Source organism: Triturus cristatus, chromosome 12, assembly GCF_964204655.1.
Source record: "Triturus cristatus chromosome 12, aTriCri1.1, whole genome shotgun sequence".
NCBI classification, from domain to species: Eukaryota; Metazoa; Chordata; class Amphibia; order Caudata; family Salamandridae; genus Triturus; species Triturus cristatus.
This window is the reverse complement of record NC_140595.1, coordinates 700,784,830-700,800,964: the sequence shown is the minus strand read 5'-3', so window position 1 is coordinate 700,800,964 and position 16,135 is coordinate 700,784,830. Positions and strand designations below refer to the sequence as shown.

The 16,135-nt window shown below is 42.6% G+C and overlaps 1 protein-coding gene across 1 annotated transcript in view; it reads left to right on the top strand.

Annotated features, from left to right (window-relative positions):
• The first annotated feature begins 250 nt into the window (after positions 1 to 250).
• LOC146780137 (extracellular calcium-sensing receptor-like) overlaps positions 251 to 16,135 on the top strand; it is a 44,200-nt gene continuing 28,315 nt past the window's right edge. Inside the window, exons 1-3 of the mRNA XM_085637122.1 lie at positions 251 to 483; positions 1,584 to 1,875; positions 15,022 to 15,870. Coding sequence (XP_085493248.1) covers positions 251 to 483; positions 1,584 to 1,875; positions 15,022 to 15,870 — 1,374 coding nt within the window. The remainder of the gene's footprint in view (positions 484 to 1,583; positions 1,876 to 15,021; positions 15,871 to 16,135) is intronic.

Genomic DNA, 16,135 nt, shown 5'->3' with positions numbered 1-16,135 from the left:
TTCATTAAGGCTCCTGAACCAGTATATCCTGAATTTCTATGGTGTAATATTAATCTATTGCCGGTGCTGATATTCTCCTGACTTTTGCCCTGATGCATTTCCTGACAATTGGTTCTAAGTATTTCCTGAATTGGATACAACATGCTTCTCAATGGTTGACCCTGAATTTTCTGCTAATTGGTGGTAGGTGGTGTCTTTTGTCTGCTGACCAGGATTGTTGTCCAGCTGTTCGTCTTGACTGACCCAGAAGATGTCGGAGAGCCAGATGCCCATGAAAGCTGTGGTGATCTGTGCAGCTGTTCTTCTAAGCCTCCCCCTACCTGTCTCCGGGGCGCAGCCAGAGTGCCACCTGCGCAGCGACATCGGCAGCAGTCTATCCAGGGGTGGAGATGTTATTCTTGGAGGGGTCTTCTCAATCTCCTACAACAACTTCTTCCCTCAGAGCGAATTCAGGGCGCCCCCAGCACCAAAATACTGCAACACGTAAGGCTGGATGAGAAGGGAGCGGGATCATGGGTTGGCGGAGTGGAGAGAGTGAGAAAAAGTTATTGCAAATTTAAAATTCTGCTTTACAGTCCTCAGATTAGCAGGGGATGCAGCTAAGAACTGAAGGTAACTGGTGGATCTGTGTGGTTGTTCCACTTCTTGAACAGTGTTGAGGGCCGGTGGTAAAGGTATAGGTGCAGTACCATACTTGTGTGTGGAAATTTGTACTGACATGACAACAATCTCATGGTGGACACGGGTCAGGTCTAAGTTTATTGCAGAGCTATGGGCGGGGCACCCATGTTGTAGGGAAGTGGAAGACACATTTCATTGTTGAGGTTCATTAGTGATGATGTGCACAGGTCCTAGTATAAGAACATCGGGGGAGGGACATGTTGACAATTAAATAAGTGGCCAACACAAAGTGTGGGTCCCGTGCTGCAACAGTTACAATATTTTAGCTCTGAAAGGTGACACGTTAACCCAGCTTTTTCTGTTTTGAGGAGCTGGAAATGCAGTGGGTGCTGCTAGCAGGAATGAGGTGCATCAGCAGTCTTGCATAAAATCTTTGTACTCCGATAGTAGGTGCGTTTCAGAGTCCACCTGAGGTGCATTGGTGGCAGGGCCGGACTGGCCGTAGGGGGCACCGGGTGTTTCCCCGGTGGGCCGCCAGGTTGGGAGCCGGTTTTGGGCCCATGGGTGTCCAGCAATATCATCCCCCTGTAACAAAATCGGCCGAAACCAGCCCTAGCAAACAGCTCGACCACACCCACCCACCCCCTCCCCCAGGGGGGCCATCCGAGCAGTTTGCCAGGGCCAGTTTCAGTTCCCAGTCCGGCCCTGATTGGTGGAGATCTGTGGGAGTTCCAGGACTGGAAAAACACTGGCGTAGAGCACAAGTGAAGTCTGCTGGAAGAGCTGTACCTGGATCCTGCCCCTCAAACAGCATGCGGTACTGCAAGGCAGTACTAAGGCCCTTTAGCAAATCTGAGAGTCAGTGGCAAATCCTTCCCCAGGAAGGAAAATAATCAACTTGTTGCATTCGATCCTCTTTACTCAGAGGTCAAATAAACATCTAAATCCTATTTCTCTCCCAGATTCCGGTTTCGAGCTTTCCGCTGGTACCAGTCCATGATTTTCAGCATTGAAGACGTGAACAGGAACCAGCACCTACTCCCGAACATCACCCTGGGGCTTCAGATGTATGACTCCTGCTCTTCCGAAGCCCGGGCACTTCAGGGCACCATGTGGATGCTATCAGGACATCGAGAGCCAGTGCCCAACTACCAGTGCCAATCGCGACTCCCAATGCCTGTCATCATTGGCGATTCCCTGTCTGCGTCCTGCCTGCTTATGGCCAGGGTCTTGGGACTCTACAGGCACCCTCAGGTAAGATCCCCTCATGATCACCCCACTGCCAGATGGTGCTTCCTTGCTGTGTTTAGTCTGCACTGAATCTTGTATGTTATAAATGCAATGCTGAGGCTAGGGCTCACCTTCAACACAGCCCTGAGGAAGTTGGATACTGCAGGAGCCTTTCACCGTCTGCATAAACATACAAACGTTTCAAGTTACCCACATCTCCAATCACCTACAGAAAGTTATAGCGCTCCAGGTAGAGTGTTGGGGATTCTAGTGAGTTGAATTACATGTACAATTTTTATGGCTGAAGCAATGTTTTTTTTTTTTAATTCATAGACAACCTTGCGCATTCCTATAGTTGGTCTCCCTAATGCTGTCTCGGGTTTGAAGAAAAGCGTGTCAGATGTATCCTTGTGCTGTAATGATACTCTTAATAATTTAAGAAAATTAATTCAGTTCACAAAGGAGCCATGCACTGTCTGTTAACCACTTTACTTATTCGAACTGCTGGCTAGTCAGTAACTACTGACTAGGGGGAAAAAAGATCTCACCTCAGTGATTCAGGAACTCAGTATAAAACCATCAGACACCCAAAATATTCTGGGAATCAACTGAAATACGTCAATATAATACCGGGTTCCAATTCCACTTAACATATCAATAAAAAATAAGAAGCAATAACATTCCAAATAAGTGAATTATGCCATGTTGTATTTGTAAAGAACGTATTTTCTGTTCCAAATTCATGCAATTATTTCAAGTTCAAGATTAGCAGTCAGTCATTTCAATAATACAGCAATTCAATAAGTAGAAACTCCTTACAAAATAATATGAATCCCTTTTGGGGTCAAGGTGATGTCGACAGCATAACAGAGGTTTTTCAGTATCCTTCTGGTAACTCTGGTGTGGTGTCATGCTGTGGTCATGTCTTGCACCAGCCAGGCCATCTTACGCTAAAGATACCTAGGGGATTTTAGCTTCCTCTGCGACCTATCTCCACCTCCCAGGCAAATTATTTTAAAAAATGGTCCCTTTATGTTCGCACCGTAGACAACTTTTTGCGCATAGCTGATGTAAACACACACCGAGAGCATCATTCTCTACTAATAACAAGCATTGGCATAGCCAATAGGTCTCGATTTTGGGACCTTATAAGTGTTTAGCCATGCAACAGTTGCATAACTAAATACTTATAAGGTCCCAAAAGCGAGACCTATTGGCTATGCCAATGCTTGTTTTTTGCTTAGCATTTTCTGGTTTATTATTCAGGGCTTGGGTTGGTGCCCAGGGAACTGTCGAACAGAGAAATAGCGATTTGTCGAAGATGGCAAGGCACCGTATTTTTAGAGGGAAACTGGGATTATAACTCTGGCCTCTTTGTTTCATAGTCTGTAGGTTACGAGTCAGTCACTGGGCCATATTTTTTCTCTATGAAGCTAATCTTGACTATTCTTCATCGACCACAAACCGATTTTTTTTCACAAATTTTAACCGGTCTTTTTAATGCTCGATTCAGGAGTGCTCATTAATATTCCTGAAATGTGCAGACATGGGGTCGTTCTAGGCAGGATTTGCATTAATCTGCAGGTGTTACTTAGATCTCTGAAGTTTGCGCACAACCCAAAGAGCTGTCCTCACAGAATTGTCTTACTATTGAACTCTAAAGGTGAAGTATTCCCTTGTAATGTTTTACATTGTGGTGGAACGTTCTTATCAGTGAACAATGAAGATTCCATGCTCACTACAAGACAACTTCTTCAAGAGAATACATTCAATGTAGCGCCTGTGTTTGTCTGGTGTGAGTAACACTAGAGCCGCGCTGTCGTCAGTCTGTTAACACCTTGCAGGCTTTGAGTTCCACTTCCTGTTTTCTCATAGCCCTCATGGGAGCGTCTGCTGAGGCCAGCACTGGGCAAATACAACGACCGCCGCCAGTCATTCGGAGCAGAGTGTGTACAGGGGAGTGATAAACGGCTTTGTGAAGTGCAAACTCCTTTGATGCCATCTTCGTTGCCACCGGGAGCAAACTGTGCCTTTTGTCAAAATGTCTGTTTATCCAGGGTCACTGCAGTGCCCTTTCCAGGTGTTATCACGCCGATAAGAGCCGTTCCTCTGACTGCACGGCCGTTTGTTTCCATTTGACAGCGAAGACGCATTCACCTTTAAGCATCTCCTCGCCACCCAGGCGCCTTGTAGCCCCTCCGTCAAGGCGCCTGATCCTAGAATCAAGGGGTTGAAGGTAGTTAGTTGATAGATGACAGTTGTCAATGGTGATGGAGCATTCATGTCTGATTGCTAATGATTCCAAGTAAAATTCATACTGATGAGTCATTCTAACAAGCATTGGCAGCACGCACGCCTCGCGCTTAAAGTTAAAAAAAAAAAGACAAGCCCGGCAGAGCATGGCGCGCGCGCGCTTGGGGACGGGGGAGCGCATTCCAGGCGGGGGAGCGAACCCTTTGAAGTGCTCCCAGAAAGCGGAGTGCATGGCGGCACCAAGCGCGCGATTGTGCGCGTGATAGCAATGCAATCCGCTTTTTGGGAGCACTTTGAAATGCCCTTTTACAATAGTCTCGCTTGGCGATCGCTTACGCGATAGCAAGGCGAGACCTAAAAAGTTCTGTGTGTAGAATCCTTGGGCGCAAGTGAAAAACAAAAAGACAATAGAGCACGTCACGTGACCTGTTCTAGGCATTTTTGCACCGGTGCTGCGCAGTTTTGAAGGGCTCTAAGAAACAACGTTTTGTATAAATACAACATTTACATCGACTGTCCGGTGCATAGTAGGCATTATGCTCCAGGTGGTCAGTGCAAACGTCGTTTCAATACTGGTGCAAAATTGTCTACGCCCAGTGGTGAGTAGCCTGCGATGCAATTTCGTGATCTGGCCATAAGCAATGTCTGGCAAAACATCCAAGCAAAAGAAAAGGTTTGTACTTATTACTGTTCAAAACATCAGGACAAAAAGCCTCGTTAGTTAAATCTTGTCAGTGTTAAAATGGCTTTTAACTAGAAAATGTCAGCCTTGGAGCAGCATTACGAGGAAACTACGCTGCATAGCAGGAGACAAAAACACAGGACCCGATTCTCAAAAGTACTTTTAGCCGTAAACGGACATTTATATGTTATGTCGATTTGTATAGCGCATTATTCACTTGTGAGGGTATCCAGGCGCTTAGCAGGACGGTACTGTGTATGTGGAGTAGGTGTGCAAGTTAGAGTCCTGCCAAGCGGAGGTGTCTGGACGGTTGGTGGAAATGTCTGCGGCTGCTGAGGTGGCTCAAAAATACTTCCATTTGTGCCTGCCAGCTATTCACAAAACAATTCCTGGCATTTACCCAGAAACGGGAGAGGTGCAGTGTTAGTCAAAAAGGGACAGTGTCTCAACGTGGATTCACTAATGGAGAAGCTCCCTTTTCTTAACACTCATTCAATGACTCATACCATCCGTACAGTATAGCGTCTATTGTAAAAGTTAAACCTTTCTTGCCAGATAACATGTATATGTTGTTGGTAAACACCAAACACTGTGTAATGTAAAAAAGTCTAATTTATTACACATTCATTCTCTTCAGAGTTACAAAATAGGGTTATACTAGATAAGAAAAAACTTGTAGTTTTGCATTTAAAACTGGCCTTCTCTAGGGGGTCAGGTTTAATGTTGGTAGGGCACAAAGCCATAATGTGATGCCCCTTACATCATGTGCTTATGCCTATGATGATTCATGCTTATGAGGTTATTGCATAATGTGTTTATGCTGGTGAGGCCTAATGCGTAAAGTGTTTATGCTTGTAAGGTTTGGGCCTAATGTGTTGATGCCTACTGTCAGGCTATGATATTTTAGGATGGTGTCTAATGCTAATGTGATAATGCTGAGGTAATTATGGTACCAGTAGTTACTGGTTGTGTTTTATATTTACTACCTGCATTCTGATGGTTATGACCGTGGCCCAATTGGCCTGGTCCTGTATATAATCCTCTGTGAATATTGCCTAGTGCCAGTTGGCACAGCGTAAATGTGTGATTATGTTTCTAATGTGTTTATGATAATACAAAGGCTATTTTTTATATAACCTTGTGTGGAGTTTCTTTTTTTCTTTAGTTTAATAAGCTTTATCGAGCCATAAAATATCAATAAAATACAACATAGGCCTAAAGTATAACAATGTAGGGGATAACTTGTAAGCAAAGTAGAGTAGGCAGCAAAATCATAGTAGAAAGCTGTTTACATTTTAGGGATAATATGGGGGGAAAGAAGGGGTGGAAAATATATATTTTGCAAACAGTAAATAAATAGTAATAGTATGCTCCAAAAACCTTAAGGTATAATGAACAAGTAAACTACTGAATAAAACTCTGCCAAATATTAAAAGAAGAAAAAAGAGAGAATAAAGAGGAAGGAATTCAAGGGGGTTGGACATTTTCAGAACAATGATGAGAAATAGTATTGATTGAAACCTTATTTAAATAAGTAGTTAACGGCAATCAAAATACATCTCTATTTACATGTGGATTGCATTGGGAGGCATAAGCAACATCTAAGCTGTGATATTGGCACACAGTATTCCACCATGACTTAGTTGAAAGTTTGGTCAAACATTTCCAGTTCATCATAATTTGTTGAAATGCTAAAGCTAACATGAGATCAAAGAACACTTTTTCATGGGATGGTAAAGTGATGGATTCTGATAAACTTCCCATAAAGACAAGAAGAGTGGACATGGGAGTATGGATCTTAAAACTGTTGGATAGACGAGACCAAATTTGTAGCCAAAAAGAAGCTACTGGGGGGCATGAAAATAGGAGATGTGAAAGATCTACTGATGGAAAATCACAGGACCAAGATTTCTTATTATCTATGTGTGTGAAATTAGCTATAGAAGTAAGAGTGAAATATAATCTATGATATAGAAAAAACATATATGGAATAAGATTTGGGCTCGATCGCTGAGAATTTCGAGATATGCTTCCACCACTCAATCTATCAGTGCTCCATTGAAAATCTAAGTCTGATTCCCAAGCGAGCTCCACCTTAGTCTTAACGCGTTCTGGAACCGTGGAATAGAAGAATTTATAAATTAAGGTAGCTTTTGAAAGTGATACCAACATTTTTAGAAGTGGATCCTGTGTAATTGAAGATTCATCAGAAGGTAGGGAATAGAAAATACTTAGAATTGACAGTTGAATGTAGCTTGAAAAACAGGAAAGGAACAGGGAGAAGTACCATCGAACAAGTCCTTGACTCAGATAATACCCCTTGTTCTCCATGAGGACCAGTACAGAAGTCTATTATTAATGGTGATAAGACGATTATGCCAAAGAGGAGAATGTATAAAAGCATTTCTGGAGATTATTATTGATTGAAAATGGGGTCTTAACAGTGAGCAGGTGTGTTTAAATAGTGGAAGGGATGTGAGGGCAATCTTGGCAGTTAAAGAGAGAATTTCATTAGTCGAAAAAGGGGAAAATAGACAGCGTTCGATATTGACCCATAAAGGAGTAAAGGGAGAAGGTTCCATAATAAGCCAATGAGAAGCTTGTTTTAAGCAGAAAGCCTTATGATATAACTGAAAAACTGGAATATTTACCCCATCAACAAGTCTCGGTTTTTTGAGGTGAAATAAAGAAATTCTGGACTTTTTGTTTTTCCATAGAAATTTGGAGAGAGTTTATTCTTTTAAAAAAGGTGAAGGGAATACGGACTGGAATCATTGAAAAGTAATATAGCAGGATTGGAGTAATCATCATCTTAATGGAGTCAAGATGACCCCACCAGGAAAGAAAAAGAGGGTTCCAGGAAGAGAAAAGTTTGGAAATACGATCTAGAGCAACAGTCATGTTTATTTTAAATGATTCCGTAATATAGTTGGGAAACCAAATACCAAGATACTTGATTTTAGAACTGTTCCAATGAAAGTCAGTAGAATCAAATTGTTGTTTAAGGCAAAATTTGGTAATTGGTAAAACCTCTGTCTTATCAGAGTTGATTTTATAACCTGACACAGTTGAGAAATCAGAGATTTCTTGTAATAATGGAGGAATAGAGGAGTCTGGATTGGAAATGAAAAGTAAAATATCATCGGCATAAGCAGATAATTTCAGGTGATGATCTCCATATGGGAATCCAGAAATAGAGGAGTTATGACGAATACGAGAGAGAAAAGGCTCATGAGATAGAACAAATAAAAGGGGAGATAATGGACAACCCTGCCTAACACCTCGATGAAGTGAAAAATGCTGTGATACTTGACCATTAACGATGGTGGTAGCGGAGGGAGCAGAATAAAGGAGGGAGATAAGACAAATGAATTTAGTACCAAAACCATGCCATTGGAGAGTATTAAACAAAAAGGACCAGTCCACCCTATTAAAGGCTTTTTCTGCGTCAATGGAGATCGCCGCAAGAGGATAAGGTAAAGTAGAAACCTTATTTAGAACATTAAAAATAAACAAGAGTTATCAGAGGTTAGCCTACCCTTGACAAATCCACATTGTTCTAGGCCTATTAAATGAGGGAGAAATGATTCAAGCCGTAATGCTAATAGTTTGGCAAAGATCTTATAATCAACATTTATCAAGGAGATGGGGCAGTAATTCTTGCAAAATTTGGGGTCTTTGCCATCTTTATGAATAAGACAAATAGAAGCCTCTAGAAAAGTACCACTTGCTGCACAAGTGGAGCAAAAGTGTTGAAAAAGTTTAAAGAGTTTTGGTAATAACAGATTGGAGAAATGAAGATAAAATTCTACGGAAAAAACATCAGGACCAGGGGGTTTATTTTTCTTTAAAGAGTTCAGGGAAGAGGAGATTCTGGAGTTTCTTTTGTGGTGTGCCTAGTGTGTATACATTGCCTCTGGGATAAGCCTAGCTGCTCGTGCCAAGCTACCAAGGGGGTGAGCAGGTGTTATCTTCAGCGTGTAACTCCCTTGCCCTGACTAGAGTGGTGGCTTCTGCCTGGCTTTGGCACAAGCCTCAGCCAAACAGAAATTCCATTTCTAACATACACCCTCCTTTCAGACTACACAAATGAACAATCAGAAATGCCAAGCTTTCTCTTCCCCCACACCTAACACATATACAGCAACACAGAAACTCCCTTTTAACCGCTTCTCATCCATTGGACAATTAGTGGAGGTGGTGCAGCATGTGGGTGATGTTGTAAGGTTCTAACTCATACACCTTCCACCCTAAACTAACACAAACAAAATAAGCAGCATGTCACATCTCACAACTTCGCTTCTCCATGTCTACTGCACAACAAGGTTAACTATAAAAACAAGACAGCACACCATCTCGCTCTCAACCACCATCCTCAACGACTACACACGCTGACCCATCAAAATGCCTTTTTAGCCTGCTGAACAAGGAACACGATACAGAACAGCAACATGACTGGTATCCTCATACAGCTAACACCAACACTAAGGACACACCTGCTGAAAGCCCACAAAATACTGCTCACTCTTCTACAAAACAAAGTCACACTATCACCAAAGCACATTCTCTAAACTGTCAACTAATAAATGCTAGATCGCTCTCTAAAAACAAACATCACATCTACGACCTTCTCATTGACCTAATCCTGACATACTATTCATAACTGAATTCAGAATGCTAAATGTACAACTAAAGAATTCTAAAAGTTCTCAATGAAATTTGTAAACCAAATTGCTTACAAGGAGCTCATCCTGTTACTCAAGATTTCACAGACAAACTGGCAAATCATTATACGGCCAAAGCAGACATGTTGGATTCATATTTAAAACAAAGACAAAGGGGCACATGCATCAAGGTAGGCTTTTGCGATTCCTTAATTGCGATTATTAAGGAATCGCAATTAAGGAATCGCAAAAGACTATGCATGTAGAAATCGCAAAAAAAACAGCGATATTTAAACATTCCTTAATTGCGACTTGCAAATTGCGAGTTGCAATTAAGGAATGTATGTTCCCATTCATTCCTATGGGCCTATAGGTCCATAGGAATGAATGGGAATTGCATTCGCAATTTGCGAGTACCCAATAGGTTTTCGCAAATTGCGTATGCAATTTCAAGGGTGCAAGGGTTCCGAAAGGATACCCTGTTGCACCCCTGAAATCTGCTTATGAGTACATGTAAAATGGAACTTTGAAAAAGGCACTTTAGTGCATTTTTTCAAAGTTTTTGCAAATTACCATCAAGTACAAATTGATGGTAATTTGCGACTCCTATTAGCAAAATCACTAATTTTTTTACTTTAATGCATTGCATTTAAGGAATTTCAATTTGCAATTCCTTAAATGAAATTGCAATTTAAGTAATCGCAATTTAGGGATTACTTAAATTGCGATTTTTGCATTTGGGATGATGCATCCCAAATGCAAAAATACCGGTCGCAAAGAGGCAGATTCTGAGAATCTGCCCGTTTGCGACCGGTTTTTCTTTTGATGCATGTGGTCCAAAGCACCAGCACCGACCCTTTTCCAAAACAATAATCCAAGAATACTCTAACCCAGCCTCTTCATTACTTCAAACACATTTCACACGAGGAATGTAATGGCCTGATCAAAGCAAGCAGGTCGGGCCGCAGCACTTCTGGACCATGTCCACCACAAAACCTTCAAGAGAATTCTTCTAACAACCTCTGCTGCCCCACTAGTAGGAAGAATCAGAAACAATTCCTTAGCTACCGGAATATTTTCAGAAGAACACAATAAGTCATACATATGCCCATTAGTGAAGAAAACAAAGTTGGACCCGCTAAACCCTGACAACTACGGACCAAATACAAATGGGCCTTTTCTGGGCAAATTGATAGAAAGGGCAGCATTCACCCAGATGTCTCAATTAATTGAAGATAATGCCATACTTTCAGACCTCCAAACGCGATTCCATCCAAATAGAGCCACATAATCTACCCTCATTGCAATCTGGGATGACATGAAGAACATAGATGACTGGAACAGGGTTGATACACTACTACTCTTGGACCTCTCAGCCTCCTTTGACACGGTTGACCATGATACTCTGATACAAATACTCCATGAAGCCAGCATAGAAGGAACTTTCCTAGACTGGATCACAACCTACCTTTGCAACAGAACTAATGTCATCCATACCACCCCTTTCTCGTCCAAACCATACTTCATGAAAGCATTGGTCCCTCCAGGCTCTATTATCTCGCCCATGCTTTTCAACATCTACAGAATTCATAACCGGCACTGATCAATCAATTTCACCTCACATGTTATAACTATCCAGATGACAAGCAAATACTCCTTCAACTGGAATGCCCCAAAGATTTTGGAAAGTCACCAATTTTTAGCTGTCTCAGAGCCGTGGATCAATGGATGTCTTGGTGTCATTTCAAACTGAATGCTTCCAAAGCAGAAATACGCACATGTGGCGACTGAAAAATTATCACCTGCTCGATGATCTGGGAACACCACCTAAAGTATCAAAGGAAGTAAGAAACCTCAGAATTACCATGGACTCTCAGCTATCACTGAATGCCAAAGTGAACGAACTAGGAAGGTCAAGCTTTGTTACTATAAAAAAACTCTGCGATGAATCTTTCCCCATCTGGGATTTCCACACAAGGGCTAGGCTAACATCTCTCTTGTTCTGTCCAAACTCAATTACGCCAATAGCCTCTACCACGGAGCACCTTTAATGACTATGAAAAGACTAAAATAGGTTCAGAATTCAGCTGCCAGACTACTTACATATAAAGCCCCATGACCACATCTCCCCTGCCTTGAAAGCCCTGTACTGGTTAAAGGTTGCCAGAACATTCACGTTAAAGCTGCTTTGTATCTCCCATAAAGCAATACATAGAACAGGACCGCTCATCATCAAAAATAAAATCCCCAAACACATTCAACAAAAGAACCTCCACTCTAGAGTGGCACCTTGTCTCAAAATCCCAACGTACAAGAAAAAAAACATAGGTGGCACATCCTTCTCTGTTCTAGCAGCCACACTTTGGAACTCTGTACCCCCAAGATAAGATCCACAGATAACCACCTTATCTTCAGAAAACTAATTGGCTCTCCCCACATAACCACCATACGTAAACAGAATTATACAGCATATCCCTCTGGATATAAGCATTTATTTGGACTAAGGATATGTAGCTATATATGTGTATTGCTTTGTATAAAGTTGTACAATAATTATGTTTAAAAAATATATATAGTATATTCATTCATTCTGCTTAACAAATGTACATATTACTGATAGTTCACGTTATTCTATGTTTTTAACATGTATATAAGTGACTGCATAAATAAGTAAATCTTTTATCATAACTATTTATCTAAAATTGCTTTACTATTGAATTACAACAAAAACAAAATGTAAAGTACAACAATGCTAGAAAGCCAGAGTTTATTAAATGCATCTTTTTTCTACATATAGTACCTTCCTTATGCATATATATAACTTCCATGTACTTATGTATAGTGCAACTACCCTATTTCTCACCCTATACCATTCTGACTATATATCCTCTACCTCAACTCTCTGACTCATCTCAAACCTCATTCTACTACCCTTTCCAATGCATTACAGTATTTCGCACCCTATACTTCTAACAATATATCCTCTACCTCCACTCTCTCATTCATCCCTTACTACTACTATAATCCCTAAAATAACCCTTTCTAGGCTCTTCCCTCCCCTACCCCTCCTTGCATCATCTCATACCTCTTTTACTATTCAGATCCCCCAAACAAGCCTTTCTAAAGCCTTACCTCGGACTCTTCCCCCTCCCTTTTACACATCTTAACCCCCCTCCCACAGCTATGAACTAAAAAAAAAAAAAAGATTCTAGACCCTTCCGTCTTCTATCCCTCTTTCCCTCTTCTATCCTCCTTTATCCCACCACTATTCCTTTTCAATCCAAAACACAGAATAACATGTCCGCCACTAAAATTATAAAAATATATTTCACTATACTAATTCCCCTCCACCTCCCCATTACTCACTCCAAACACCCTCCTGAGGCTTTAAACTCCCCTCAAAATAAATTCTAGACCCTTCCTTCTCAATCCAAATAACTGGCTAACATTTACACAACTCAAATTTCTTTCATATTTCACTATACTAATTCACCACTAATCCTTTATGGGTTTCGGAGTAGCATGCTACTCACCAAAAAAGCACTTTAACGACTCGTCTGGAGTAGAAAGCACTATATAAATGCAATTACAATTACAATACCCACAAACGTGAGTTTATGGCACTCTCAAACTCCAGTCCAACTCTTCTCAATGCAGGAAATGGTCTGCAATTTGATCCAGCCAAAGAATGGAGAAAACTCCCCTTCCAGGACGATAATGGGAAGCAATCAAACCCAGCTTTGATATAGATGTAGATGTAGAGAAATAGGTTTCTACTCGTGAAACAATTTACTGCCTGTGAAGGGAAAAGAGTGCATGTGGACAGAGAGCTGCATTGCCTGTATGACTGAATCTAGAGTTTGAAGACTTCTGCACAAGTGGGACTACAGTCCATCATCAAATGTCACATGACACTCTCCAGTAGAAACGTATGCCGACACTAGTGGCGGCTCCTCCACAATGGCGGAGGAGCGTTGCCCCACTGCCTGACTCAGAACCAGCAAATGTAAAATAAAACAATGTTCTTGCACTGAGCCAGCGGTGTTGGGAGGGGCGGGGCTTAGGCATGGAAGGGAGGAAGAGCACTCCACTTCCTAAGGGCGCATAAGTGTTTTGGCCGGCCGCACTTAGGTTTTCTCCTGCCCAGCTGCATTGAGCAGCCGGACTGGAGAAACCCCAGACTCCCTGGTTTGAGCACGGCTTCTTTTCTGCCTGCTCAAACCAATTAAAACACTGCTCTGCAGCATGGGGAATGGACAGGCTGTCTGTCCCATGGGCTGCTGGGACCAGCATTGAGGAAGAGGAGAGGTGGTGTGACGAGATGTAAATCTGAGCATTGTAGTTTGTTATTTTTTGTGAATTAGGGTCAAAGTTCCAAAATCTACATTCTCAAATTTAGCTGGGCAAGCCATTGATAAGTTACTACTTCCTGATACATTCTTTACTCCCTGCTCCTAATGAGCTGGGTGGAGCCTATGGAGACTACCTGGACTTTACTGTTTTCAGCTAGTAGGATCTGTGCTCTCAGTATTCCCTGTGTCTGCTCAGTTGGGTAAGAAGATGGCTGTGCTCTAGTTTCAACGAGTAGACCCTGCTGCCCTCTGTAGTCCCTGCTCCTACTGAGCTGGGTGGGAGTCTGTTGAGGCTAGACAGGCTCTACTATTTACAACCAGGAGTCACGGCTGAGCTCTGTATGACCTGATCCTACTGAAATGAGTGGGAGTCTATAGAGGCTAGCCTGGCTCTGCTATTTTCACCCAGGAGTCGCTGCTGAGATCTATAGTTCCTGGTCCTACTGAGCTGGGTGGCAGTCTGTATAGGCTAGCTCAGGTCTACTATTTTTAACCAGGAGTCTCTGCAGAGCTCTGTAGTCCCTGTTCCTACTGAGCTGGTTGGAAGTCTGTAGACCTGCTGAACTCTATTTTCAACCAGTAGACCCTGATGCAGTCTGTAGCTTATGTGACTATTGAGCTAGGTGGGAGCCTGCAGAGGCCAGGAAGGCTCCCCTTTTACACAATAAATGCCTACTTCCTGTGTCTACTGAGCTGGGGGGAGCCTGTAGAGGTCAGTAGGGCTCCCTTGTACACAACTTATGCCTACGTCCTGTGACTACTGAGTTGCTTGGATGTCTAGAGCAGCTAGCTGGGGGGTCCCTTTTACATACAATAGACCTTGCTACACTCTATTCTCCCTGTGCCTACTAAGCTGGGAGGGATCCTGTAAACAGCTCCCCTTTTTACATCCTCTATTCCCTGCTGCATTGTAGGCTTCCTGTGCCCACAGAATTGGAGGGAGCATGGAGCAGCAATCTGGGCTCCCCTGCTCAACTCTGCACTTCCTGTTGCTAGTGAGCTCTGTGAAAGCGAGAAGAGGTCAACTGGACGTCCTTGTTTTCAAGCAGCATCCCATGACGCACTCTGAGCTACCTGTGCCTACGGAGCTGGGTGGGAACTACGGGGAAAATGAGATGTGTTGAGTTTAGACCTGATGAAACTTGCTCTATTATGCAACTCAATGTCTTTTTACGAGCACTGGGGGCTAACATGTCACTATTGACCTCTTTTTCCACAGATCAGTCATGCTGCAGTGGTACCCATTTTGAGTGATAAAGTCCAGTTTCCATCTTTCTTCAGGACCATCCCAAGTGGGAATGACGTGGCTTTCTGTATCACCCAACTGGTCCTTCACTTTGGATGGACGTGGGTTGGGATACTGGAAATAGAGAATGACTACGGTCAACAGGGGAGCCAGATCATCAAGAGTGAGCTGGCCAGGCACGGAAGGTGTGTGGCATTTTCTGAGGTCCTGCCCCTAGTCTACTCTCAAGAAAAGATCCAGCACATTGTCCAGACCATTAGGATGTCCTTGGCTAAGGTCATTGTGGTCTTCTGCTCAGAGGCCCTCCTCGTCCAGGTGATGGAGGAAGTATCCCGACAAGGAATTACCGGAAAAGTCTGGGTAGCCAACCACAGTTGGTCCAGCTCCCGCTACTTCTCCAAAAGGGAGTTTGCCAGGACCTTGGGAGGCACCATTGGAGTGGCCATCCGAAGAGGAGTAATGACCGAATTCAGAGATTATCTCTTCCAGCTTCAGCCAGTTGAAAACCTGGATGACCCCATCACAATTGCCTTCTGGGAGCAGGCCTTCAGATGTAGGTGGCCAATGCATGTGGAGGGCAATGGGACAATGGCAACTGGCAGTCAATCGGACAAGGAGTCACCTGTCTGCACCGGCCACGAAAATCTAAGATCTCTAGATGAAACAATCCTTGATGTGGACAACTTCAGGTTCACCTACAATGTTTACAACTCTGTCTATGCCATTGCTCATGCCTTACACAACCTTATCCACTGCAAGCCAGGTGAGGGACCGTTCGCACAGGGTTCCTGCTCCCGCCTTCAAGAACTGAAGCCCTGGCAGGTAAAGAGAAAATGAGAATTTTTATTTTTCATTTTCCAAAAAGTGTTTACTGAACCTATGCAAGACCTCCAAAGATGTTTAAGAAAGACAAAACATTGATTGTCAAGTCAAACTATGTAAATTAAAATATCATGACATGTTGCTTCTATTACATTTCATTTGAAGAGATAAAGAATTTTTCTTTATGGATAATCACATGTAGGTGCATGCTGCTCCATAGAAAAGTCTGATATTTTCAGGGTTTTTTGACTCAATGTTTGTTCTC